This window comes from Phallusia mammillata, chromosome 1 (assembly GCF_965637545.1).
Source record: "Phallusia mammillata chromosome 1, kaPhaMamm4.hap1.1, whole genome shotgun sequence".
Classification (NCBI taxonomy): domain Eukaryota; kingdom Metazoa; phylum Chordata; class Ascidiacea; order Phlebobranchia; family Ascidiidae; genus Phallusia; species Phallusia mammillata.
In genome coordinates this window covers 30,249,996-30,277,993 of record NC_137252.1, presented here as the reverse complement: position 1 = coordinate 30,277,993, position 27,998 = coordinate 30,249,996, and the positions used below count along the sequence as shown (strand labels likewise).

Below are 27,998 nucleotides of genomic sequence, written 5' to 3'. Positions count from 1 at the left end.
TACTTAAAAAAGGTGATTTCCCTTCCAGTTCATGACATCAATGCATGTGAGACTTCAGTTTGTGTGTTTGCTCTTTAAATGAAAAATACAGAAAGCTATTTTTTGAATTACCTTCCAAAAAGGAATTTAGTGTGTTTTTACTTAAAGTAGGAATACCGTCAATGCCATGAATTCCAATGAAAAACTATCGTACAGAAACAAAAATATTTTAGCGCCAATGGTCAGAATTGGCAGATTACCAACACGACTTCTAGCTCTACAATACGGTGCTGATATTATATATAGCGAGGTATGATTGGCGTAGTTAGTTACATTATATGCTTTTTGTAATGCTTTTATAATAAGAATTGGTGACATCTCTTTCATTGTGTAAATAACATCAAAAAATAAACCTTGAATTATGACTTAAATTACAAAAATGCCACTTAGTAGCTGTGGCTATGCACTTTGTTTCTCAGTTATCTCATTTGATTGTTATTTTACTTCTATAACAAAGCAAATACTTTTTAGGAAATTATCGACCATCGATTTATTCAATGCAAAAGAACAATAAATAGTAAGTATGGGCTGAAAATTTTTTTGAGTTGTATTATGTAGCAAAAAACAAAATTATATTTTTCTTGTAGATGCTTTAGACACAATTGACTTTACATTGGATCATGACAGTCGACCAATGTTTAGAACTTGTGCAGTGGAAAAATCAAAAGTTGTTCTTCAGCTGGTATGAATACAAAAGTTCTCAAATACAAAAAAAACACCTTTTTCAATTCTTTTAAACATAGATGTATTTGTTTTTAGGGGACTGCAAATGCCGAAAGAGCCTTAAAAGCAGCCAAGCTTGTGTAAGTTTCCAATGCTTTCAAAGCTACTTTTTTTTTGGTAATTAAAAAGTCCTTTGCTAAACATGTTCTGAGTTGTTTTTAGAAATCATACAAGTTCAATCGCCCTTATTTCCCTCAAATGTTTGCACTAACACTCAGTATTAGCTTTTTGTTCTCCAAGCATCAAAAGCCACTATGTTTTCTCATTTGGTGCTTGAACCACACCTACTTTTCACAGTCATTCCATTGTTTGTTCAAATTTGTATTTTATGCAGAGAACAAGATGTTGCCGGAATCGATGTTAACATGGGCTGCCCTAAAGAATATTCCACAAAGGTTTGTCAGATTGATGCAAAGCAATTTTACACCTGTCCACATTGCTACTAATGTTTCTCTTTAGGGTGGAATGGGTGCTGCATTGCTGACTAATCCGGAAAACATTAAAGATATTTTGACAACTTTGGTGAAAGGCCTTAGCATACCCGTCACATGTAAAATCAGAGTTCTGCCAGAGGTAAGATGTTTAATTGCAAAAAATACAACAATGGCACAGAGAAAGTTGTTACAGTGACACAATTGCAATAAAGCCAATAAAAAGGTGTAGAACATATGTACAACATCAAACTGTTACTCGAAAAAGTAAAAGTGTAACATTTAGTAAACACGCTGTCGTTTTGTGTTGCAGCTGCTGCCATGGTAGTTTAATTGCAAAGCTTTTTCAAATATCTTTCTAATTATGGTACCATTGTGTTTGTTTATGTCATTGATATAAACAGTGATGACATGAGTATTTGTTAAAGACTTAAACATAAAGTATGCTGTTTTGTGTTTGTTTGGGCCATTACATTTCTACAGGATCTTTTTGTTCAATTTCTATATTTTCAGCTGAAAGACACAATAAAACTAGTGCAAATGATTGAAAGCACAGGAGTTGTAGCCCTTGCAGTCCATGGGAGGCGTAAAGAAGAGCGTCCTAGGCACACAGTGAGAGTTGATGAAATAAGAGCAATCACAGAAGCTGTGTCAATACCTGTAATAGCAAAGTAAGATGTAAAAAAGATGTATGTTCTAAATTTTTTCACTATGTTAAATTTCATAATCTCTCTTTTGTATTTTTTAACACCGTATTGAAAAAAGTATACTGGTTGTGTGTATAAATGACCTGAAAAAAAGTGTTATTTTTTTCATTTCAAGTGGTGGCTCAGAAGATTGTATCCAGTCATATAGTGACATTGAAAAGTTTCGAAGTGCAACTGGTGCATCATCTGTAATGATAGCAAGGAGTGCACAACTGAATTGTTCTGTTTTTCGCAAGGAAGGGTTGCTCCCAATGGAACAAGTTATTAAGGACTACCTCAAAATAGTATGTACATTGTTATGTGTTGGTTAACATTACTATAAGTGTTACAATGCATCAGTTAAATAAAAGACTTTCTACAGAGTTGGAAGTATAGGTAATGGTGGCCTTTTAATAGAACTATCTGTTTGCTCTGCTTATCATATTTTTTATCAGCTGGCTCATTTAATGTCAGTTTTAAATAACAAGTGGCTACCCAACTTTGTATAACATTGTGGTCACATATCACAAAAGTGCCAGCATTTTAATTTCACAAAATGCTGGTCTCGCAAATATTTTGAAATGTTTATACCAATCTATTTGTGTTCTGTTTCTTAAATACCAAAAAGCTTTGCAATTTCTGAAAGTGTTTTTTCTGGATTATTGCATGTAACTTGTGAATGACATGACTTTTTTGTTGCACTTGCACTCAGTAATGTTCAATTGCAGGCGGTTAGATATGACAACCACTATATCAACTGCAAGTTTTGTATTCTCGAAATGATGAAGGAAAAGCAAGAAACTCCTGTAGGTCAAGCAGTTAGATCAGCACTCTCACTTGAGCAAATTTGGTAAGTAAAAAAAAACACAAGCTGGTACAACCAAAAAAATTGTCTACCTTTTTAGTTTGTAAGTCCAAAAATCATGACAGAATTGGCTTAATTAATAACCATAAAAAGCCAGTTGATATTTCTTTCATATAGTAACTTTTAAAGAAGAATTCTATTTTTGTGTTTCTTTCTTTCGCTATCACGGGTGGTAAGTTTCTAGGCCACCCTGTACTGGTCCCACCAGCGTTTTCTACCCTGTCGTGCTTTTACTGACAGTGCGCCAAACTCACTCTCTTGAGAACACTTCCACGATTTTGCGATTAATCAAGGTTCGTTACGCAGCTATTTCCAGCCTGATGATTGTTTCAATTCAATTGTGTCGCTATGTTGTCTTTCACCAAGCAAAATAAACTCAACTCATCTATACAATATATCTTAGTGCTGCTTGGAATATGACGGAGTACCTGCAAAGCTCACGTCTAAAACGGGGACTTCCCACTGGCTCTGACGTCATCAACGACGAGCCTGCTTTAAAGAAGTTCAAAAACGATGACATAATCACAATGGACTTTGTTTTGAAACGTTGTGACTACAGAATGAAGAATGGAAAAAGTCCTAAAACGATTTTATTGGAGTGGTGCCGCGGAAAAGAAGAAAAGGAGCCTGTGTATGAAACTGTGAGTAAACGCTATTCGTTCAAAATGTTGGGAACAAAATTTTGGTTGAGACCTTTTTAGGTTGAATAGATTTGAACCCCCCGAAAACTGTTTGTGTGAATAGTATTTGACAGAAATTCATGGTTAAATTTGTGAAGGACACCGAGAATAGAGGACTACTTGGGGTTTCTTGTCAAATTTTCTTATTGACTATACGTATCTTGATGTATGTTAAGCAATTTCAAATCCGGTAGAAAAGCATTTACATTTACCCCATCGTTGGTTGTTGATAATTTAGGTGTGATACACGTCTGGCTGGATTCAATCAAAGCCATACGCTCCAAACTTATAGTTGTTCCATGTTTAAGACCAGAACTATTTTGACGTAAAACAAGAAAACACATTGCAAACCTGTTTGTGATTAAGTTTGCGACTAACGGTACTGACCACAAAAAACGTCGTTCATCTATCCCTTTTTGATGGATGTCAATACCTTGTATGATTGAATTTACTTTGTTTAAAGCCGATTCATATCTAAAATTTTCAATTAAATATCAGCCTCCGGAAAATGAAGGTGGGGGTTAAAAAAACACACGTAATCTAAAAAAGTCATTTATTTGCTGCTTGTTTAAGCAATGGCGCATGTAATCCACTTGGTGTTCTTGTTGCAGGTTTGTCGTGATTCGGATAGAAGGTTCAATTCTGTGCTTACATGTGGCGGAAAGATGTATAGATCGACATATTGGTAAGTTGTTACATATTGGTAACATTTATATGGTTATTAGCGTTAAGTAGCATTTTTTAAACCTTTTTTGTTTTTTATGTTTTGCTGTTGCTTTCAAATATTTTTTGCAATGATTCCTAATTTAGTAATGCACCTGTTATTGTCCGTGGTGATGCTTAAACTTCTGCAAAACAAATCGACTTCACAGCATGTCATAAATTCATAACAAAACTCCAACAGCCTTAAACTAACAAATACTTTTAAAATACTAACCTACGTAACCCCAAATCATGCATCTAACACTACATTACAAATTAACCCACAAACAATGACAATGGTTACGTAACAACCGAACTTGTACACAGGGAACGTAACAAACGACTTGCGGAACAAGCGGCGGCAGTCGTGTGCCTGCGGAATATAGGCGTTGACGATGGACGGGTTAAAAACGATTTAACCAACGGTAATGACCCATCCACTGACACGTGATCGTACCGACCAATAGGGTACCTTCATACGACGACACTAGCTCGGTTAAACCTGTCGTGGATCGTGTAGGTGGCGGGATAAGTTGATGTGCTTGATCAATTGACTGACGGAACTGTTTATTCTCTTTGACATGGTTTTTACTTAAGCTTGGACGATCGAAAATTTAAACTTTTAAGGTTTGTTGTTTAGTTTTTTTTTTCAATAAAGGAACGGCGCTTTTAAAAAGTTTCCGAACGAAAATGGACATACGAGATACACAGCGTCAAGGTTTTATTGATTTTATATTGCTGATTGATGATGTCCTTGCAATACAATACCTCTGTTACACTTTTACGTCATGACTGTTTATTACAACATGGAATTAAAGATACGAAAAAATCAGCTAGATTGAATTGGTTGGACGAAACTCTTTAATGCAATCTTTTGGTAACACGGAAAGTGCAATTTGGTTATATTTGCTTGACCACTGTCTGGCGAACGTACCATATCTTGAAACACTGGTTGGTGGCGCTATGGAGCAAATTTAGTCAATGGTCTCTTTCATAAAGTTCAAGCGCAAGTTGAAATTAACCTCCGTTGTGAACAAAAATCAAAATGAGACCTTCGCAGTTTAATATTTTATAGAAGGAACTTTGAGGCCATCTACTCTCTCGGGCTAATAAACAGACAATAGCTTATTTTTTACATTTTAAAACGGAAAGGTAAAAAAGGTACAATGTCTGTGTAATTAGTTTTTGTATTTCCTCTGATACGAAGCAGCAATGAAACCAAACAAAACAACTTTGAGTCAATTTGTCTGCAACAAACAAATGCAGTTTAACATTCATTTTTATGGTTGGTCTTCTGTTTCAAAGTGTGGGTGGAAACCATAGGCGCTTTGGGTTTTTAAAGCAGGGTGGCGACCACTGTGCATATTTTGGTTAGTTTGTAACGGTATTGTACGAAATATTGTCAAATCTGAAGGAAATTGGGAACAATTAAAAACTGTGGCAAATGTTTCTTAAAACTGCAAACTGTTTTGGTTAGTGCTTTGTTTATGACGTTAAACGCACTACTGTCTGCCAGTGAATGTTGGGTCATTGTTGTAGACAGTGTGAATGTGTTGTAATAAATGGTTAAACTTGACGAAACATTTGTTAAACGTTGCTAAGACAATGGTAACGTTACAGCAACGTGTTGCAATTGCGAACTAAACATTATTTCAAACATATCTTTTTTGATTTTGACGAATTCGGTGCATTCTATGGAAAGTTTGTTCGGCTTTGAATTTGAGTTGTGGTTGCGCGCATTAGTGACGTCATATTTTATGTCCGCCACCTTGCTTTTTTTGTAAAACACGGCGCCTCTAGTGGTGACACAAAAAACTCACAATTTAAAATTACTGCCGAATGTACCGTTATGCATCTTTCAACGGAGTCCTCAGCTTAGATACGATGCGTCCAAAAACACATAACAAACTTGTAAAGTATGCATGATACTGCGATGGAAAAAAGCCGAGCAGTCAATCAAAACTTGCGGGGCCTTCATTGCTTCAAATCACTCGGATAACGAATCAACACTTTTCCGCGCGCATTAAAAATGGATGAGGGCATCGCCGCTAATCGCAAAATTATTTATAGCGCGCGCCAAGCTGCGAAATATCTGATCCTAGATAGCTTACTGGGAGACGAACAAATCGACGCCCTGCTCCCAATACACTTCTCCGGGACTGTTTGTGTATTTTATATTAATTTGAGCCTTAAAAAATAAATTAAAAATAAATGTGGTGAAGTAGTTTAGTAGGCAAACAAAACTGAAGTATATTGCTTGTAAATAACTCTCTGTAACTTATTGTGGGAAGTAGTGACGTGACATATAGCAGATTGTAATCCTTACATGAAAAAGCTGTTGCATACTGTTAGTTGACACATTGTTGGGTTTCTACATTTTAGTCGATTTCGATTTTATTCAGCCTTTAGTTTAGTAGTTTTTCCGTTCAAGAATTTGTCAAAATAGATTTGTATTATATATATGAACTACATAACTTTGCTGGAGACATTAATGGTGATCTTTCGACTTTTCAGGCATATGATTTTTCGTGTGTTTTAAGATTACGATTAAATTCTTATATTCGTGTCCGAAAGCAATTGAAAACTAAAGACTCAACACCAAATCTTGACGTTGCTCTGTTATGTTTCAACATTTATGTGGCGCTAGCCAGAGTTGTTTTCAAATCGGTCGTGATTTTAATTTTACGTCCACAGCCGCCAGGTCCACCCATTAGCAAGCATATGTTTTCTGCAAAATGCGCCCGTGGTCACCTTTGGACTAAGCTTTATCACAAGACATTGGCGTCTTAGTGCACTGATGTTCATCTAACGTTGAGATGAGCCACATCAGGCCGAGTTTGCTATGAATAATTTCGCTATTTTTTACTGATGATGCGATTGGGGTTGATGAGAAACACCTTGTTCTGGGATGAGAGTTGGTTGCCAATATTTGATTGATCCCGTAAATCGTTTATTGCAAATTCTTTAGGTACAAGACATTGGCAAAGGACTATCCAACGAAATATCTGAATTACGTTACAGGCCAATAAAATTAGATAACCAGTTATTTCGTGTTTTTACGGGTTACATTCGCCCCTGTAAGCAAATGTTATTTTGTTTAAAACATATTAACTTAGTCGGAAGTAGTCGATTTTTTGAAAATTACAACAATGCCCTAAATGTAATATACAACTATGATGCAAGAAATCCCAAAATACAATTAGCAAGGAGTTTGTAAACTGTATTGTTTGCTTAAAAATTAGTTTTTAAATTATTGCTACAAACCCCAAATAATGATACATAACTAAATTTGGCACGTTATTGTTGTTGTGAAAATCCATTAACCTACTACAATGTTTCTAAGAATGTAAATGTACGAGAAATATGCCAATTGTTCATCTTCATGCCTAATATCAGACTTAATTGAAACATGAACAGACTGATTTGGTCTGCTTTCTTTTTATTTGTTGTAACAGAAACGTTTTTAAGGGCAATTCGCTTTTGTTTTAATCCTCGAACATGTTAACGAAATATGTTATTCCCTTGTGCATAAATTCATGCTGACCATAAAATGCAGTGATTGTGTCGCAAAATAATATAAAGTAAAGTACAGAGGACTTTCAATATTTTAGTGCTATAGTAGGCGAGATGACAAAGCTGGAACTTTGTTTCGTTATTCGTTACTGAAGACAGTTTAACGTTGATTCACATTAACGTTGATTTTCTTTAAATAACTTTTTGTGTTGTTCAACATACAGAGTGCGTCGCTAAGAAGGTTTGGTTTGTGGGTTTGCTGCAAGCATAAAAAGTTTGAGAACCACTGTTGATAAGCTTTATAGAACAATTTGTGTACTGAACTGATCAAATATCATGCACCCCATAGGCAGTTTTGCCCAACATGTTTACGTTGCAATTTGATTTCTTTCAATAACTTTTTTATGAGCTACAGAGTGTGTCGTTTGGCAAATTTAGCCGACCAGTGTACCGCAAGCAAAAAAAGTTTGAGAATCACTTTTGTAAAGGTTTAAAAAATAAGTTGAGTGCTGAATTGGTCATATATCATGCACCCTGTTCTGTCACTTGGCATTCTTCATGGTAGCAAAACATCCGTTACTCGTAGCAATAAATCAATGTTGGGTTAGATTTTGGATTTACTCATATTTGTTGTTATATCCGGTTCATAATTTTGACACAATGCACTTCATTTTTTTTTCGCATATGGTTTTCAAGTTTTATTATTTTGTGTGTCTGTTTGATATTTTTTTGGTATGTTGTCTTTAAAAAATACATTCATTGAAAGCGCTTTGTGGATTGGTTTCTTTTCACGAAATAAGTTTAAGATGTGCACTTGTCACGTTTGATTTCCATTCTAATAGCGCACTGTAACGCTTGCACTTGATCATGTTTAAGTCTTAATCTAATTTCCCTTTTGCCAACGAATTAGGGTCTCCTAAAAACATTTTCGAAACAAGGGTGTGCAACCATTGTTACTGGTGGGTCACATACAATTATCACGACACACTTTCAAATTCCAAACGTCTTCGCTAGCCGCACCCTTTATGTAATGGTCCACATTTTAGCTGTGGGTCGCAGGTTGTGCGCCCATGTTTTAAATGATAGGCAAATTACCATTAAATAAATCGTGTAGATGACTCTGGGTCAATTTCGCATTTTGTCATCAAATAACTCGCTGTTTCTGGACTTGTTGGGAAGTTGTACACGGCTCGATGGGCGGATGCACAAGGCAGGTCCTCCTCTGATGGAACAAGCCGTTAATGACGATGATAATGATGACAGCCTGGTTCGCTTATGTGAGTCGTCTAATCTGCGGTCAATGCGATGTGCCATGATCAGCGAAAAATGCGGCCCATGTGTTATGGGTCGGGCGGCCTTATCTGGAAACGCAATCGACGCGCTCGGTACCGGCTTGGTACGGCCCTGTTCGATTTTGACCACGATAACCCATCCCGCCAATAAAAGGCTCCCTGTGAAACTGCGACCGCGGCGATGGCCAAGCCCATACCGTTGCTTTGCACTCCTACCGACATTATGTTGCCAGGTTAAATAGATTTAGCGGTTTTTCCACGATCCGCTCGTCTATATCGGGCGACCCAATGGCTGGGCATTAATCTCGCAGCGTCCGGGGAAGTTTCAGCACCGACGGGTTTCTGCGAAATGCTTCCGCAACGTAACGGCGGTGCGAATTCCGCTGATGCTGCAAAAACCTCGTAGCTTTTCTGGACCTGCTGCGGGTCGCTCTGCAGCGGGATTATGAGATTTGCGACCGAGTGTGAACGCGTACGTGTGCTTGGTGCGTACACAAATGTGTGTAAAGTTGAGTTTTGACAACCAGACGCCTTCCTACTCGCTGTGCCAATGACATAGGGCGTTTCCGTGGCACTTGATTGGGAGAAATGCAAAACTGTCGCAAAACAATGACTCATATTTGATGACATTAGTGTGTGCACAGAATAAAGACTGAATATACGGTTGACGGCACTACCAATAATTTCCCAAAATTTATTTACAACACATCTTAATATATTAACAAACCGGTGGCTCTTTAACAGTTTTTATTATAACAAGCCGACGTTTCGACGTCCCGTACGAGACACTTTAATCGGTGTTATGACATAAATTAAAACACAAAGTTGTAATAAAACAACAAACATCTTAATATACTTTAATATCAGTCAAAACAGTACACTCATATTCGTTTTAAAGATTAATTTGATGTTATTTAATACAAAAAAGAGACATTATTATGCATGAACGTTTTGACAGTGGGACGTTTTTGAATTCCTTAATCAATTGATCCAAACCCATCCTTGGAACAGAAAAAATATATTATTGATCTCAAATCGGCGTTAATTATTTTAACTACAACCATTTTAGAAACGTAAAAACAAAGAGTCCTCTTACGTCATTACCAAAATTTTGAGTTTTTTATGCTTGGTATCTTACGGTATTAAAGTACGGTGCTTTATTCGAACCATGGTAAACCTTTGTTCTTTAAACCATTACAGGCGTAGGCCCTGCCTTCAAAATGCGTTGAAACCTGATCTGAACATGAAGCCATACGAAAAAAAATCTATTACCTGAACAAAGCCTAAAATCTCCGGCAAGGACTTGACATTGTGAGAATCGCTCACGGCACGCGAGAAATTAAGTTTAAGTCCGGCCCACCATGAAGGTCGTCTTTGGGTCTTGGGTGTTGGAGGGGTTAGCGCGTCACGTAGATTTGCCCGAGTATTCACTTACCATTATGGACTTTCGGACCCCCCGTGTCGGGATTTTGCAACTAATATACGTACAAGCTATGTAAAAATAGAATATTGCTATAAATAACCCTGAAAGCCAACTATATTCATGCTCTGCTAGGTGCTGTGTCAATTATATTTGGTTTCATAAAACCATAATTGTTGGCGGGCCTAAAATTCGAACTCGAACCCGAAAGTACAAGCCCAATGCCCGGGTCAAACCCAAATTGTTCTTTAAAAGTCCGAAAGTTTGAATATTATAAAGAAGACATACGCAATGTACAAACATATAAGTTAGAAAAGTTAGCTGGGTAACTTTATTTTGTTTTTAATAACGGACACAGAATGTGATGTCAGGCCCGAATCAAGCCCGTTTGTTAAAAACAACCAGTTGGTTGTTTAAAGTCCGAAGCCCGTTAATTTCCGCACGTTAAAAAAATTGCTCGAAATTTTCGGACGCGAATGCATCGACCACGTGTGCATTGGCTTCAGTCCGCCAAACTGACAGTGCAACACGGCGATGTAAAGATAAGAACCGGGGACATTGCCAGGAGCTGTGCGCTTGTGGGAACCCGATGTTTAGAGTCTTTTTCGTTCCTAATCCCCTTCTCCCGGTCTTATCTCGGGCGCTGGGACAATGCCTGTGCACTCGGGTAAACGTGGATGTGCCCTGTAGGGTTTATCTTATCGCTGGACGTCCAATATCCGCGTGGTCACTAAGAGGGGCGGACGAGGTGTCGATACGGCGTTATGTTTGTAAACAAGCGCTAATTGTGACCGCCACCACAGGTCTGCGACTCTTCCCGTGCAAAATGTAATCAGAGCAAAAGTAAAAAAATATAATTAAATAACAAGCAAAATAAAAATCCTGTGCTGAAGGTAGCATGGAAAACTGACGTTTAGATGTTAAGCTTTTTAAATCTGGTTTTGGATTTTACGTTGCCGTTTTTAGTTTATGTCAAATTTCAGGACATTTTAACCTTAACTGATATACAACGGAACTGACACACTAGCGCGTTTAGCCTTGGTCCACCAATTGTGTCCTCCATGTTTGTGCACTTCATAACGTTTCAACGTTGCGAAGCTGTTGCTTTAATGTAATTGTGTAGCGACGCTTTTTTTCACCAAACTCTCAGCTCAAAGCAAACTTTTACTGTGTTTTTATTGGACAGTGGAACGTTTTTAGAGGGTATACTACAAAAATGATACAAAGGTGACTTTGAACATTTAAGATATTTTTTTGTTTAACTGCTCGTTGAGTTTTTTGCAAAGATTTCAAAAAACAACAACCATTGAATTCAAAAACAAATTTTGTCTTTGACGTTAATATCATTTTCAAACCGCCGGCACGTGACAAATGTACCCAGACCGACATTGATTCACACCTGGCCGCTGATGTCACAATGCTGTTTATTTCGTCACACACTAGCACAGCGCGTCACCGTCTGTTTGCGATAAAGCTGGATTATTCCGCAAAAATGCACAACATTTACAAAATCGCGGCAACCACGGTTAAAAATTCTTATTTCTATCAGACCAATAGCGACCTTAAGTAACCTCTCGGGTTCGCCAGGTATTTGGACACTTGTTGACTGAAAACACGTGATTGGATCGTTCGCAGAAGGCCTGATGCTGCGACTCTTGCGGCGGCGTCATCTAAATGTTATTGGAAACTTCATGAGTGCATTAAGTAGGAGTTAAGCATTCCTTTCGAGTTCAGATTATCGATCAAGTGCATTATGTTTTTTTTACTTCAGCCACGGTTTAATTAAACGCGGGATCTGTAAATGCGAAACAGAACAAATATTAGTTCAAATTGCGCGAGAATGTTGAATATTGGATTTTTTCGTTACCATAATGTAAAAGCGTAATAACCTGCGTAACCGTTGACCCAAAAATATTTTGTAAAGGGTTGTAAGTGTTTTTTTGTGGGATAATTTGTAAAATGAACATGTGTGCTTTTAACTTTACCAAAACTTACAAAGGAAATGAACTTATTTTATCCTCCACTGAAGTACCGTATTGCGTTTCTAATTTCATTATAATCAACTTAAAACAGAGTGACAGCAAAAGTATTGTTTTTCATTTAAGTTTGATTACAATCTCAAATCCCTTCGTGTCCTTCATTTTCCCTTGGCATATACTATTTCAAACAATTAGCGTACAGAGGTAATGAAATGCAAACTGCCTCTCTGCATCAGGCGCTCCGCCAAGGACATAGAGATCGCATAATATTTACTTGTCCTTTGGCTCTTTAACGTCCGGCCACCGTCAATTCGCATTCTGACAATCGGCACCGACGTCAAAAGCAAAAAGGAAGCAGCTTGCTTTAAAAATTCATACCATACAGCATCGGCGTACCTCTTTGCTGTGAGACCTGATATCCTTACAATTTTCAGGTTGACAAAAATTCATTTGCGACCGTCTCTGACTTAATTAGTTTCGTTCGACAAAGGTGAGTGGTGTGTATTATTCATAACGACCCGCGGAGCCAGAGTGGCGCCAGTGCGTTCCGACTTTCGACAATTAAATTTTCGCCCGACTTGATTCGACAGTCCCGTTCGCTGGTTGCGTTGTTTTATCGCGTTTGGACATCGCTCTTTTCTGATGTTTTCGCTTCATTTTTAAGTTCAGGGCATTGGCTCGTTGTTCACTTGCTTGTCAAGTAATTTGAACTTTGAAATTGAACAGAATCAGTACTCAGTGAAATTGCTGTTTTGAAATCAAAGAACTGATGTTACTGAACTCTTTCTATGTCAAAACTATCTTAAGTTGTTTGCGTTTATCCTCTTTGTCTTCAAGAAAACAACTGAATACGCCAAAAGGTAGGTTTTAAATTGAAAACTTGAATGATGGCATCTGGTTGTTACTGGTGTTTGACAGCTACGGAATTAGCCCAAACAATTCTGTACTTTGTACTAATACACAAAAAGGCAATAAAGATCTGAGAAACACGCTTTATATTCGCGAAACATATCACAAAGAAAAAATATCGTAAATAATAAGAACGAGAACAGTAAAACGAATAATTACTCATAAAATAAAACCCGACGAAAAAGGTTTTCGCGTTATTAACGAAACAAACCGACTCGGCTTTTTCGATTCGGTACCTTACGGTATCTGGCATGCGGCAAAATTGTGGCAAAATGTTTTGTTTGGCGCAACCTTCCACAGACGCAATTCAAAACGATGCGAACATTCCCAGCAACAACACCGTGCAAAGATAAATACGCGTTGATTTCTCGGGGAGCGAAGAAAATTCGTCTTTTTCACATAATTGTGGAAACAACTTTAACAATGTGAAGTTTTGTGATGTTAAAATGTGAAAATTGCACTCACGATCGAACATTCGGCATTTCGCGCGCTGTATAATATCTTGGGTAAGCAAGCTCAATTTTACTCCACCTTTAGTAAACAATGATGTCAAGTTTCAATTTGGAGGTAGTGGCCATGATTTGGTCGTACACAGCCTATCACAACGTGCAAAAAGTGCGTTAACGCGACTTGCATGAAACAATAAAGCCTTGATTTAAGCGCGATCAATTCCCGCCCGATGTTAATGAGAAACGGGTCACGTTGAGACATGTGGGCCTGAGCGTGTGTGATCGTTCATCAAAAACCAAAATCTTATCTTGAAGTCGTCCCAGGGTGGTACCGTAATCCGGGCAAATATGCCGCGCGCTTGCTCCGTCGCTAATTGCTGGCCGGAAAAACTCCCTGCGATCATCGGATCTTGAGCCTGACTGATGTTGAATCTCGAGTTTTTTTGCAGCAACGGCCGCGAACAATGCTGTTGTGGCTTCGGGTCGACTAAAAATAAACTCCATTTGCGCTGGTGTTTAATATGCACACTGCATTGTGGCGAATCGTCCATATGTGACCTTGTATCCAGCTTTAATGTACAGCACACATTGGAAAAAGCTTTCCCATTGCAGTAGAACTAGGTTGCATTTGTCATTCCAGTTTTGACACCAAACTTTTGAAAGAACACCCTTGTAAACTTGATTGGGGGTCATTTGAGTCCAGGCACAATATTTTTCGTCGTAGGCTGCGTGAACTCCTTTCCTGGTCTGCTTCTGACTTGGCTTGTTTGCTCTCGTGCACCACCTAGCGTTCGTCGTGAATCTCACATCGCGCAGGTTTTATTATCGTAGTAATGGTTGGAGTATCCAGCCGGTACAGGGATAGCAGTGGGCATTGACGGGTAGGGAGCTTTGCGATCCATTCCGTTCGTCGTGTAGGGGTCCATCGCACACTCAGTTTTGAATTTCATTGTTGGTGCTGCAATACAAAAAAATGAGCGTATTAACAGAGTGTTAAGAAAACTATAATTCTTTTTATTTTTGTAAACAACTTTTATAGCATGATTGTCATTTAAAAACAATGTATATTGTTTGTCTGCAGCTAAAATATTGCTATTGTTTTATAGTACAGTATATGTTTGTCGGCGTTTTAAAAAAGTTGAATTGCAAAGTGCCATGATCCTACTGATGTAAATCAATCAAGGACGGCTATTGTACGCTGAATAAGCATGGCCTCGAGTTAACTATGAAAAGACTTAAACGGATTGCTCCAAAAATGAGCTTCGGTAACCAACAGAGTCTAAAACAACACACTTCTTGGCGTTTTAAACGATTTTTTTGCGGAGAAATAAGCGCCCATCGCCGTCGAACCAAGGTATTGATGTGGTTCGTGGCGAGATAAGCCAACCTGCACGTTTCGAGGCAATTACCGCGACTATTACTTGACAACGTTGAAGCCCTTTACTCGAAAAAACCTACAAGCCCCCTGATCTGCTTCCAGTTTCTTATCAGGCGGCGCCGCTTTGATTAATGAGCATCAGGAATTCACAACCTCTGGTGCGCCAGGCTCTCCACGATCGTACGCCTTAATTTCATCAGCAGCTTAATCGCTTGATTTATGGCCCTAAGAGCGATGCCCGTCTGAAGTAAGCGCTGCCTGCTTCGTGCATGGATTAAGTCTTTCTTTACCAATAAATCTCAATCTGCTTTTGCACTTGTGCGCAGGCCCGACTGTTTGGCCTCACTCCATCGGGCATAGCCACCGATCATGGGGCCCCTTAACCTTGTTTTGGACATGTCGTTGCATGATTGAAGAACCGACATTGACTTCGTGAATTTTAAAGTGGTTTTGCCGGAAACGAAAGGCGCGACGTCGGTTGGTTAGCGCCATTTTGTCGCAAGGTGTCCATATGGTACATAAAACATTTAACATAAACGCACTTTTTTTGTTTAAAACAAATTGGTTGGAAACATGTGGTTTATAAACAGGACGCGTTTAGATTTCATGTGTGCTAAGCATAGTAACAAAATATAGTAATTTGAGGTTCGGTAAGACGTAAAACGTGTAAGCTAACCACGCTTTTCAGATTTTACACACTTGTGGACCACTACGCCTTTCACCTACTCCAAAAGCGTCGGGTGTAATATTGTACAACAAACTAGGCGCCGCCTTAAAACCCTCTTGTGATTCACTATCTGCCAGCACGACCTTCTCTAGCCGCAACACACTGCCGAAGCACGATTTCTTAACCCATCATAGCCAAAGTAATTTACATCACAAACTGAAGCCTATGATGGGATTAATGAGAAAGTATCGTCGTGGCCGCTTGGAACGCCTCAGTCACGGTTTCCGATTGGACCCCGCCTCGCAGCGAGTTTCTAAACTAAGAGCCGATGGGTCTTGGTGCTGGCGCTGGTGACTTTTCGCCGAAATCGTGTCCATCTATCTTGTACAGTCGTCGCGATCGCGTAAACATTACGGCAAAAGACCGAGAACTCGTTCTCCGCGAATATCACGACGTATTTTCGCGGTCGCCGCCGTCTAACATGTGATGCGTAGTGAGCTTTTTGAGTGACTCTCTAAAATATCGGTCAAGTATAGTTTGGATTCAATACTGACATATTTTGGATCGGAAGAGGGAAGAATATAACGTGATGGATTGGCATAAAACTTCAACATCCTTGTGTCATTCTACTACGCCATGGGCCAAGTTTAGGAGACAAAAAACGCCTGGTCGTTTACGTTTGTGACGTTGTACGGTCTTATCAATAATTTTCGAATGTCAAAAACAGAAAATTGTTCATGCTTTGGGCGCCACGCCAAAATCAGCAAGCAAAACCTAGTATTGAACACGGGGAATTAGCGGCGGAGATGTCCTACAAGATGCCCACGGTTGAATATCGATCAAAACGCGGGAAGGGGAAAGAGATTGCCGCGGCAGGCGTAAACAAAGCGTCGATGTTGTTTAGGCGAAAGTCAGCACTCTGAAATAAATTCGCACCCCAGGGCTGACAGCGGTGCAAAAGGCAGTCAGAACCTGTTTAGGGAAAATAAAACCGAAGATATGAATCCAACCTCGTAGTACAAGACCAGAACTTGCTTCACATCGTCGGCTGCGCCACAAACGAGTAAATATACACGCCTGGTGGGAGATGGATTCAAAGGCCGCTGCTTGTGTGTTTATGTGGAAGGCCGCACGTGCCCAGCTGTGAACAACCGGCGCATGCGGAGGCGAGGCTACTAAGTTTTTATGCGTTAAATTTTATTGTTTTTTTATTAAAATTTGTAGTCCTCGAAACAATATTACAACTGTACATAAACTGGGACTGAATAGGGTATAAAACATGTTTTCGTATTTTGAATCACATTGCATGAATCAAAAACAAATTTACCGCTGATTACAGACAACGCTTAAAAACCCGCTCTTCTACACTAAGACAATTCAGAGATCAAATTCGAATCTAGCCATGTTTCCTTGAATACCGGATTTGTTTACAAACAACACGCGATCCAGCACTATAAATGTCATCACGGGCCTTTGCCGGCGCACGCCCGCTCTTGATTGCCAGGTTTCAAGTTGCGCAACTCGACAATTAACCGCCGTCGGACAATTGCCTCCCTGTCATGGGATGAACCACCGCATGGGCGACGTGTTACGAATCAATTAGGTTGCTCTATTACACTTATCCCTTGTTGTAGGCCACGGTGTGTCTGTCTTTCGTAGTTTTTATACTTGTTCGACTGGGTTGACGTTTGGGTCTAAGAATGGCAAGCGTATATTGCGTCATTTCTTAATCGGTGCTGTAGTACGCACGATTTATTAGCGAAAGAACAGCGTAAATTGGTTTGTGGGAGCTCTAACAAACTGGTCAAACCTCCTTGAGCCTAGCGTGTCCTATAATTTGCCATTTCTTGTTGACAAAATATCATGTAAGACAGCGTTAAAGATCAAGTCGTTTAATGACAACCACTTATGAACAACATGACTTAGGTGTAAAATTAAACACCGTTTTATATGTTTAACTACATTTGAGCGCCTTCACTACTCGAACAGACAACCAAAATGGCGGATGTACCCTTATTTCTGCGCGCCAAGTCAAGCGACCTGGTATTCAAATTCTATTTAGCGACGGTTTAAAAATACACAATCGAATTCACATATAGGGCAACATGTTGTTCGATCTACATGGCAGTCTACAATTCTTTCCTGTTTTCACAAGATGCTGCAGTACGAGATAAGACCGGTTGTCAATCTGTATCTTAACTGTGACGTGGAATAATGGAAATTTGATTCATGTCGTTCTAATACAGGGGCTGACTAAAATATTTTTAGTTTGGAATGTTGTATAATCTCAGTCCTTTTCTCCGGTTGGTTTAAGCCTTTGGATGTTGGTTAGTTCGTTATGATGAAATCTTAGGGAACAGGAATTGATGCAATCTTATGTTTGTGGTATGGAAGACGGGCCTATGCAACTCTTATGGTTTTAGATTGGGTATATTTATTTTTTCAATAGAAAATTTTAAAACCAAAAAGTTTGAAGTTATTCGCTTTTAAAACCAGTATTGACATTTTCTTAATTGCTAATTCACTTAATATTTTAAAGCAATCATGGCGGCGAAATCCACTTTGTGTAGACAGCTAGGCTGGTCGCGAAACATGAGCAATTTTCCACTACACAACGAGGTAAAGTGGGACTACCGAAAAAGAGGCGATTATGGCTCAAGTTAATCGATTTCGGCTCTCTAATTAGGCGCCTGAATATCGTCTCTGACATAAGGGCGCCGTTGACTATGTCGTCATAGGCGAGTTCGTGACGCAAGAAGCGGAGCGCAAGTTGTGCTTGATGGGTTAATGATTACTTGAGGGTCGCCGTCGACTGCAACTTACATCAAAAGTGATTTGTTTCTTTGCGGCTAGAGAGTCCCGCCTTTGCCGCCGAAACCCCGAGGTATTTTGTTGGTATTGAGAAACGTTGGCTGTTGTTTTAGAGTGAATATCAATATGCTTATTGGTCACAGTGCTAGTAAAAATATAGCAAAATTGGTCACAAAGCAAAACAATTTTATGGGACCTTGCTCACAAAATGGGAGAATTTTAAACATAGGCAATGGTTTAAAGTGAATCTTAGCAATTCTCCTAAAAAAATCATTTTTAAACCGTGTACAGCGGTACAAGTAATCCGCAGAAACCGTCGCATCCTGGGTAGCAAATTTCCGAAAATCCGGACGCATTTTAATGAAAGCCGCTGTTTCTGTTTACCGGCATAGCGAGATAATTGCCTAAGTCGTGTTATTGCTGTTGTCAGTTTTAATAGCAATTTTCCTAGCACCAGGTAACAGCGCACACCAACACGATCCTACGCACTTGACCTTTGAACCCGGAGCTGTCACGTGCCAATTCTTAAGTGACGCGCAATCGTCGTATCGCTTTGACTTGGCACAACCCAATTCAAGTGCCTTTGCGACAGCTTGCGTTAAGGATTACAGCACCCGTCAACTGTAAAGCTGTCGAAGCACAGGCCACACACAATGTACTACATCATACCAACGCGTTGTTCTTCTGCGAACTAGATAGAGAATCGACCCCGGTTTCGCAAGTGCTGTTAAAAAATGCAGTTAACGGATGGTGACTCACAAGCTTGTGTTGTTTTCCACATGGCTATGTCCAGTAATTGCAGGTCTGTGGACAGCGAAGGGAATTTTACATCATTTGCGCTTATGTAATTCTTCCCAAAGCGTAAGTGGTCACTTGCGGCTATTTGACATTAAGTCTTGTTTTGACCTGATAATAACTTGTTTTTCTCTTTTACGCCCACATGTGTAAGTTGCAATGCAGTTATATGGCTTTATAATGATTTGACAATATAATACGCGTCATCCGATTCTGACTTATTATCCACGTCGTTTAAACTCCGACCTCATTATCCCTACTCGCTAATCCGTTACGCTTTCACAACTCCATCACTCCGATCAACGGGCTTCCCCGATTTCACAAACAACGCCGGGGACGCCCCCGCGTAATGACGTGTCCGACTCTGAGCGATTATGACCGAACAATGCAGTGACGTCACCCAGCGCCGACACACAAATATCCGGTGGTCAATCGCAGGTGACAAACTTCGACATTTTTATTGTTTTCCGACGCAGATCGCACGCTATTGTTCGCTAATTATCGCCCCCGAATAGAAATCCCGCGAGATTCGCTTTTCCTTGCTCCTAAACTTTCTCACAAGGATTTGGCAACGAGATAGGGATCTTTTCCTCGCAACTCCTGTTTGTTTCCCATGCATTCCCGGCGCAATATTTACGGACAATTAAATAAGGGTTATTTTTGGCCGAAATGTTTTTTGTCGCAATGAGTTAATTCGTTTGTCGTAGAGTTTCGCCAATGGTCTAGATTCGCCAAATCTATCTTGACATATATTAGCTCCCACTTCTCATCATGTCTTGATATATTGTTAGCGCTAAGCAAAGAATTGAAAAATCTTTATTGTTTTTAATTTTAAATGACAAATTTTACTATATTTTATTTTGTATATGAACTCATTAACCTCGAACCCAGAGCTCAAAGCGCTGACTTTTACTGGGAGAATCGTTATTAAAATTCGCGGTAAAGATATTCTCAGACCTCCTGTCGCCCTGCCGTGTTTTTGAGGTCCTCACGTCGCTGTTATCTCGTGCATGCATCTTTCAAGGGGTAGAGGTGGCCAAAAATATGCGAAACGAACAATTAAAAATTGCTTTGCTACAGTGTGGCTCCTTCGCTGTTGTCAGGACGACGGAGAAGGCACGAACGAGTTCGTTAGTTTAATGGAAGCTGCACGCGTTCGTGGTTAAGCTGCGTGCTAATTGAAAACACAGCCACGGAGAAAGTGAGCTATGCAAGGATGGGGTATCGGGATTGTAACAACTTGCAAGGAAACATATCTAGATAGTGGGATAATCAAATCATATGACAAAAATTGCTTCAGGCACCAATAAAAAGATATTTTGAAGCGTTCTGAATGAGGTAAACCTTAGGACTTGATGCTGTATTTCTCAAGTCACATTTATAGTTAATACGAACAATATACACGTTTCTATACTAGATAAAACGGTTGGTGTTCTACTTGGTAGAAACCACAATTTACTCCCCAGTCGAGCTGCATAAACAAACAAACCAAAACGACATTGCGACGCCCAACAGCCGTTGTAGCGACTTCACGCGGAACAGCCTTTAATTTGCGTGACTTGCAGTGGTCATGGACGGCGCGCCAGCAAGCAGAGGTGCATGTAATGTCGATTCGACACGCCATCGCACCCCCTTCCTGTCAATTTCAATGTTACCGCTCGGGGCGCCACTTTCCAGTGTCCCTTTCTTATACGCCCACACGAAAACCGATTAAACCGATTTGCCTTTCTTTTTGACAATTTGGCAAAATGTCGAACTACTTGCGTTATTTTGACTGTCGTTCAACGCAAATACCAATGTATATTTTGAAATGCCAAATTAAATCATTTTCTGTTTAATTTAACTAAACCCTAAAGTTTGTTTCCAAGTACGTAAACGATGGAAGCGTGCAAAACAAAGACACGGAGTTTGATTCCGATTTGACGTTTTTACTACGACTGTTCAATGCCACAAAATTTCAATAACGCACACTCACTCACAAGCGTGAGTAAGCCTTAAATCGCCATAACTCTCTCATCACGGGAGCTGGTGCCTAAATTTCTTAACATTCCGCTACTGAAATCGCTCGAGCGTTCCCTTATCACGAAAACTCGTCCACTATTCGTTCAAAGATAAGAAACCGGCTTCTTTCTAGTCGAAAACTCGAAGGTCTCTACGCGTTACGGCCAGCCCCGTTTGTTCGGTCGCGAAAATCCGTCCCGCTATCAGGGAATAACGGAATCTTTCGTCGGTTCAGTGTCAGCCCTAGAGTTGAGGATACCCAGATACCCACAATTTGATGGAAAATTTGCGGCGTTAGCACGACTGAATGCCTCGTGATCGTTCGGTATGTTAGTTCCAGATAAGACCGCCCTTTTTTTAAAAAAATGAAACCCTCATTTAAATAGCAGTTAATGTTAAAAGTGAGGAAACCTTAACATAAGCACGGCGTTTATTTCTGCTTAGACAATCTTAATTCAAACAAACTTAAAACAACTTTAGAATTGTACATAACCGATTTGTCATCACCAAACAATGGTGCCTCCACGTTATCAAAACGAGCTCTAAATCACTTTCAACTAAATTTCAGTTTGTTACCCTTATATAGGCTGTTAATGCACAAGCGTCGGTCCTAAGATATCAGCGAATCAATCTCCTAATTCGCGTGAAACTCGAAATTTCCCACGCCCAAGATATCGTTCGAATCGGCGTCAAAAACCCTTAATTCAAAGCAGGCTGCTAGAATTTTAATGCGCTGTCCTCCCCTAAGTTTCTGATTCACTACCCGGGAAAGGTTGCTTATCAAAAATCTTCAAGGGCCTTGATACAATTAGGCGAAGGTCCGGTCCTCCATATAGCGAGGCCTTAAGGATTGCGATGATTCATGGTGTAGCATACGCGGTTTTGGGAGATAATAGCTTGCTGTGATGTGACTTTAATCAGTTAGTGCTGTGAACTCTTGTTACCCATTGTGTCACCGTTTTGATGTGTTGATAAAAACTTGCCCTACCGTACAACATATCAGTGACTTTCATGGTTACCTAGGTAATTTTCGTTTGTCGGTATGTAGTGATTAATTATATATTGTGAAGTGGTTTACCTTCGTATGATAGATCTCGCGGCGTAGGATAGAAAGAGTGGTAGTCCATTCTCTGTACGGCGGCCACAGCGTTCCCGTTCATCATTGCGTGTCGATGACCGTCGGGCATCACGTTGCTTACTGGCGGGTTTTGGCGCATGTAGGTCCCGTGAGATTGCGACGTCGTGCCGGGCCAGCTAAACATCGCTGAACTGGGCGAATAATGGCTTGCCGGACCGGAGATACTGGCAGGAGAAACTTGTGCCGAACTGTTGGGGACAGCCGGGGCTTCGACCCCGTTGGACGCAAACTGACCGTTGGTGTGGGGATGCTGGGGCGATTGCGGTGTACAGGGGTCTTTAGGGGGCATGGTTGGGGACGTGGATGCTGGACTCGCCATTCCATTGGCTGTTACCGCGGCGACGGCTCCGTTGAAGAAATGTGGGTCAAAACTCATGAAATTGTGTCCACGGTGGGGTGGTGGGGCCATGGCGCCGGGTGGCATTCCTCCCGGGCCAAACATATCGTGTGGGGAACCGTAACCCTGGGGTCCGATAAGACCTGTCGGTGGGCCGAAAATTCCGTACGGTTTCAGGGCCTGGCATTTTCGTCTAAAGCCTCTTGGTCGCCGACGGAACGATCCCTCCTCGAACATAAACTCACTTGCGGGGTCAATGGTCCAGTAATGTCCCTTTCCCGGTCGACCGAGTCCCTTGGGCAGTTTGATAAAACACTCGTTGAGTGAAAGATTGTGACGCACTGAGTTCTTCCAGCCTTGGTAGGAGCCGCGAAAAAACTCAAAGCGCGTTTGTAAGAAGTTGTAAATCTCGCTGAGTGTAAGTTTCTTTGCTGGGGAACTCTGAATGGCCATCACGATCAAAGCAATATACGAGTACGGTGGCTTTTCAGGACGCCTGTGTCCCATGCCATTAGCATCGCCTCCTTTCTTCACACCAGAGTTTGACATTCCGTCGCTTCCCTCCTCATCAGCACTAGGTGGTGTCTCAGGGTCCCCATTGGCGGATCCAAGATTCAGACTCTGATCAAGACCTACGTTGTCCAAAGGGCCATCCGAAATGCTTGAGCTGTTGCCATCAGTGCTTGGTGCGGTGCCATCGACTTTACTGTTGTTATTGTTCGAATTTTCGTTGTGAGCCAACTCCTCCACAGTTCTTGCTTGCGTTGGATCTAGGGTGGGCGACTGCTGCATGTGTAAATGGTGCGATAGCGGGGCCATCGCGTTCTGTTGAGCCCCAAGGAGTGAATCCCCGCTTGGGGGTCGATTCGGGGTGGTCATACCAATGTCTGGTTTTGTAGCAAGCTGTGACACAGTCTGAAGTCCGTGCTGCTGGAATAAATGCTGGCTATTTGGCTTTGGTGGCATGCTGTACTGTTGCTGGGGTGGCTGTTGAAGATGTCCGTTCACATCCACGCTATTGGTGTGGTGTAGCTGAGTTTGGGTGTGATGTGCGTAGTGGTGTCCCATCACAGGCAGGGATCTCTGTTGAGTGAGCTGTGCATGAGGGTTGTGCGGAGGTGCCCCCATTCGCGGGTACATGTCGACTGGGCTGAGGCCACGCAAATGCTGAGTGCTCCCATCCATTGCGCAGTTAAATATTTCAGATACAGTTTCTATGTTCTTTGGTAAATTTGCTAACTGATTTTGATTGCTGTACAAAGTAACCTGCGAAGAGAGCAATTGTTTAAATAAAGGATTTGGTATAGTCGTTCATGGCCGTACAACCACGCAACCAGAGAACACAAATTTTTGGTTGCAAAAATATATATCTGTAACAGCCTGTATATTTGTCAAATGCGTCAAAATGTTCCTGAACATCTCTTTCAAACTGAACTGTTTTTTTAAAACTTCTTGCATTTTCTTTACTTATAACCTCCATCATCTGAACATAGTTAATATAAGGTGTAGATTTTCTTTTTTTCAATTTATTCAATTCATAATAAAATCGCGCTTTCAGTGCGTCTAAGCTTTTGAGGTAAGTCTACGATAGGTCCTGGCATAAATCTCCCGGGGTTTGAAACTTAAAACCTGTTATCGACTGCCGCCCTCACGTTGTGAATGCTAATACCCTAATACGCCACAAACATACCTGATAACAACTAAAACCATAGGATAACTAACAAAAAAATCTCCCTAGTTTATGACGTCGTAATAAACGTCATAAAACTTCCTTGAAACAACGAGCCAGGTAGTAGCACAGCGCTATTAAGCACAACAAACACAACGATTAGTGCTGCTCCATCGTCTACCCCAAGCGTCTCGTATTAGCGAGTGTATCGAATCCAGTCGATCTTAACGAGTCCTTATTAGCCGTAATTGTTGCTTTGCCCGCGGCTAGCCAACAAGCCAATAGCGATTAATGGCCGCCTTTCCAATCCCTCGTCTCTTTCGGAAACAATTATACTTTGACGCTCTACGCTCTACGCCACAGCGTTGGCGCTTTTTCGCGAAACCAGGTTAGGCCCAGGTCTCTCTGGCGTCTTTGGCCTTAATTGCTGGACTTGCCTTTGTGGATCGCAACCGGTAATTAACGATTCCTGAGCTGGAGAGACGTGGGCGCCTCTCGGCCTTGACCCGGTACTTGCGGACGCCTTAATTAACGCTTCCGCGTCTAGTTACCTCAACGTCGATGGCCGCTTTATGTAAATCCTGATGATTTCCTATTCTTCACAACCGGTTATTGCTTATTCGTGTTGAACTAAGGCTATTTTGTTGCCATATTTTGTCAGTTTTTGGTTCCTGTGCCCTGAATTACCCTACTAGGCCCATTGTTTGACGATTGTTATCAACACACCACATCGTAAGACCTGACGAGGTTTATAAATAGGCCATTTCAAACTACCCCAAAATTCAAATTTTTTAATACTGTTCGAGGTGTGAGCAAGTGCTGACTTGTCTTTTTAGAAACAAATATGGTGGGCGGGTAACGGACCAAATCTCTTCACAAACAAATGAAACAACCGCCTCTTCAGAGTTTTACCTTTAAAAATGACATTTTCGGAAACAACCCTTACACATTTACATACATAAAGCTCAATTCCTATTTTTAACAGCAGTCGTTACGTCACGCTTTCACTTCCACCCAGAAACAAATCCGCGTCAAAGCTACTGGGGTTACGACCGCCGCGTAATCCTATAGAACAGCCCCGTAATATGGAGCTATATTACATCGCTGTCTACCTGAGTTTTCCCGTGGCCCAGTTCACGCACTGAGGAGCAAGCGGCTTAGGTAGTCACTGTGCCCCAGTTGAATGAAAGGGCCCAGAATGGAACCTTGCGCAACGCCCGGAGCCAGTGCATTACCGGGAGCGAGGTTCTACCGGACTTGTTGGAGATTATTCGGTGAAAGGCTCTGGAAAATCTCCGCGGACCACCAGGCTTGCCTCCGCCAGGACGCTTGGTTAAGTGCATTACAGATAGCGCAGAAAATTCCGTTTATTTAATGCTCAGAAGCTACACTCCCCGCCTGCTGCCTTATCTGCTACCGACGAGTTTTCCGCAAGCGATTTCTGTCGAATATTTAACCGAGCGTGTGTTTTGCATCCCTTAACACCTCGTACAAATTTGAACGGAACCGCGGCCATTTTCGCATCGCTGCTCCTGCACGCTGCAAATGTCTCGAGTATTAACAGCCTAAAACTAGGTCTCTTCAAAAACTTTCGCGTAGTTCGACCTTGAAAACATTTTTGTATGCTTTTTATATTACTAGTCATCAACACCTATATAGAAAAACTAAAGCCAAATCGGCAACAAGATATCAAAACAGTCCCAATACACCTTTTCACCGACAACTAGCTTTGTCTTCTATCGGTGAAGTGATCCTAGTGATCAAGGTGCGCCAGTGGCTCGCCCAGCGCAACTGACAGTGCTGTCCCTTCTACCGGGCAACTTTCGAAGAAGAAGCCGAACCACGACAACAGCGACGGCGACTTTCTCGTTTAACTCTAATCCCTCGCCGCCAGCATTCGCCTCCTGTCAATCAAACCTGCTCATTCTACTGCTCTTTACCACTCCCACTTTTTCTCAAAGACCGCTGAACGCTGCTGTATATCACCGATGCACGATCCTCCCTTCAAACCCTTGTTTTCACGCCAAAATGTGCTGAAGATGCCTTAACGCAGCCATGTAAAGTATGCGCAACAGTTCTCTACGTTACATAGTTGCTGGTCCTTATCGTAAAATTTGAACATAAATATACTATTTACACTTTGTTTCTCCATTCACTAGGGGCCAAAATGTTCACTGATTTGGACTCGAACATTTCGGGTTTCATATTACCTGCTTTTGAAATGCAATACCGCTCGCGGCGCGTTTGTGCGACGGACTTGCAGTCGAAAGAAAAGGGTTTCTGCGTTCTGGCGCCATTTTGTGCGCCCCGTGCAGCAAATTGCGCACAATCGTTTATGGCTCTATTAACGCTGTAACTTGACTTGTAATGAGCCTCGTAAAATGATCATCGAATGGTCGCGTGGCTGCCGATAAATTGCCTGGATTTTGTTACTTGCTTCTGATTTTAAAATTTTTTATTTTACACTAGTAACGATTTTCTTTCAATATTTTTGCCAAGAGTAAACCGAAATGTGGATGGATATCGTTGGACGTTTTGTCCAGTATTTGTTAATGACTATTATTTCAATATATTGGATTGGTGTATAGACAAATAAATAACGAAACGTAAATAAAACACCATATGATTGCAAACATGAATGTAATTTCTATCTTTTCATCTAAGCTTACTAAACGCTTATAAAGCCGCAGTTACGTAACGAGTTGTACTCAGTCTTGAATGTGACAACATTTTTCTTTTTGCCGCAAACCATGGCAACGCACGACGTTGTTGGAATTCGATAACAATCTTAACGCCGAAAACAAAATTTTACCTTCTTAGTGCCAAGCGGCTTATACTGCGGCGTTTGCTAATAAAAGGGCGGTGCGGGGCTAACATTTATCAACAGCGCGTGTAAAACAGGTATTGGGCGGCCGAAAAACACACCAGCTTCGACCCTTGACTTGCAATTACTTGGGATCAGCCAAAAGGGATTTGCAACGATGAAAGTGCGGCGGCTACCTGGCAATCTCTCTTGCTGCCGTGTCCATTCACACTTGTGCCTTTTAGACCAGCACGAATCGGCTTTGGCGCATCGACAAAGAAACTCATTGCCCCTCGCTAATGAAAATCGGCGTGAAGGAACCGTGAATCTTTTCCTTCCGCGCCGGCGACGTGGAAAGGTAACAGCAACTTATCGCCTGCAGTATTATAATTTCCGTTACCGGTTCTCCCTAATTTAGTTTTAATTAGATTTGCAGGCAATTGTGGTTGCATAGGAATGCCATTTTATATTTATGCGCAGAGGTAACTCGTCTTATTTAAAAGGTGCAAGAACATGCTTTCTGTTGATGCCTGATGCGTTATACGTTTTTTTGGAAATAGGAAAGCATACCGACAAATTTTCTCATGACTTTTGTAAAATTTTTGGTTTGTTGTATATCCATTACAAAGCTGAGGCTTTTTCCAAAATCAGGACTAATAGACAGGAAAAAGAAACAAAGGTTTAGCAAAAAAACAAAAAAAAATATTAAAA

The 27,998-nt window shown here is 40.8% G+C and overlaps 2 protein-coding genes across 4 annotated transcripts; one reads left to right on the top strand and one right to left on the bottom strand.

The window, feature by feature from the left end:
* The first annotated feature begins 11 nt into the window (after positions 1-11).
* LOC145233597 (tRNA-dihydrouridine(20) synthase [NAD(P)+]-like) lies at positions 12-11,512 on the top strand. 2 transcript variants are annotated; one of them, XM_080098356.1, is made up of 12 exons: positions 12-289; positions 511-556; positions 627-721; positions 799-842; positions 1,097-1,157; positions 1,222-1,335; positions 1,707-1,864; positions 2,016-2,184; positions 2,608-2,729; positions 3,148-3,385; positions 4,036-4,109; positions 4,454-4,910. In XM_080098356.1, exons 1-12 carry the CDS (start codon positions 167-169, stop codon positions 4,575-4,577), a joined length of 1,368 nt encoding a protein of 455 aa, XP_079954482.1. In that variant the 5' UTR covers positions 12-166; the 3' UTR covers positions 4,578-4,910. The 2 variants fall into 2 exon arrangements, with proteins under 2 accessions (XP_079954482.1, XP_079954491.1); XM_080098365.1 differs by lacking the exon at positions 4,454-4,910 and adding an exon at positions 10,132-11,512 and having other exon boundaries at positions 32-289.
* Positions 11,513-13,308: 1,796 nt separating this feature from the next.
* On the bottom strand, positions 13,309-24,101 carry LOC145226358 (uncharacterized). 2 transcript variants are annotated; one of them, XM_080092283.1, is made up of 2 exons: positions 22,419-24,101; positions 13,309-14,646 (listed from the first exon to the last, which is right to left on the bottom strand). In XM_080092283.1, exons 1-2 carry the CDS (start codon positions 23,998-24,000, stop codon positions 14,492-14,494), a joined length of 1,737 nt encoding a protein of 578 aa, XP_079948409.1. In that variant the 5' UTR covers positions 24,001-24,101; the 3' UTR covers positions 13,309-14,491. The 2 variants fall into 2 exon arrangements, with proteins under 2 accessions (XP_079948409.1, XP_079948410.1); XM_080092284.1 differs by lacking the exon at positions 13,309-14,646 and adding an exon at positions 14,661-19,348.
* Between the last annotated feature and the right edge of the window lie 3,897 nt (positions 24,102-27,998).

Bases quoted from the DNA above. Each gene is read 5' to 3' on its own strand.
- LOC145233597 (XM_080098356.1), top strand. From the start codon at position 167: ATGAATTCCAATGAAAAACTATCGTACAGAAACAAAAATATTTTAGCG. The intron at 722-798 runs GTATGAATACAA...ATTTGTTTTTAG, and splicing joins CAAAAGTTGTTCTTCAGCTG to GGGACTGCAAATGCCGAAAG. The intron at 1,865-2,015 runs GTAAGATGTAAA...TTTCATTTCAAG, and splicing joins TCAATACCTGTAATAGCAAA to TGGTGGCTCAGAAGATTGTA.
- LOC145226358 (XM_080092283.1), bottom strand. From the start codon at position 24,000: ATGGATGGGAGCACTCAGCATTTGCGTGGCCTCAGCCCAGTCGACATG. The intron at 14,647-22,418 runs GTAAACCACTTC...TTTGTATTGCAG, and splicing joins GCGAGATCTATCATACGAAG to CACCAACAATGAAATTCAAA.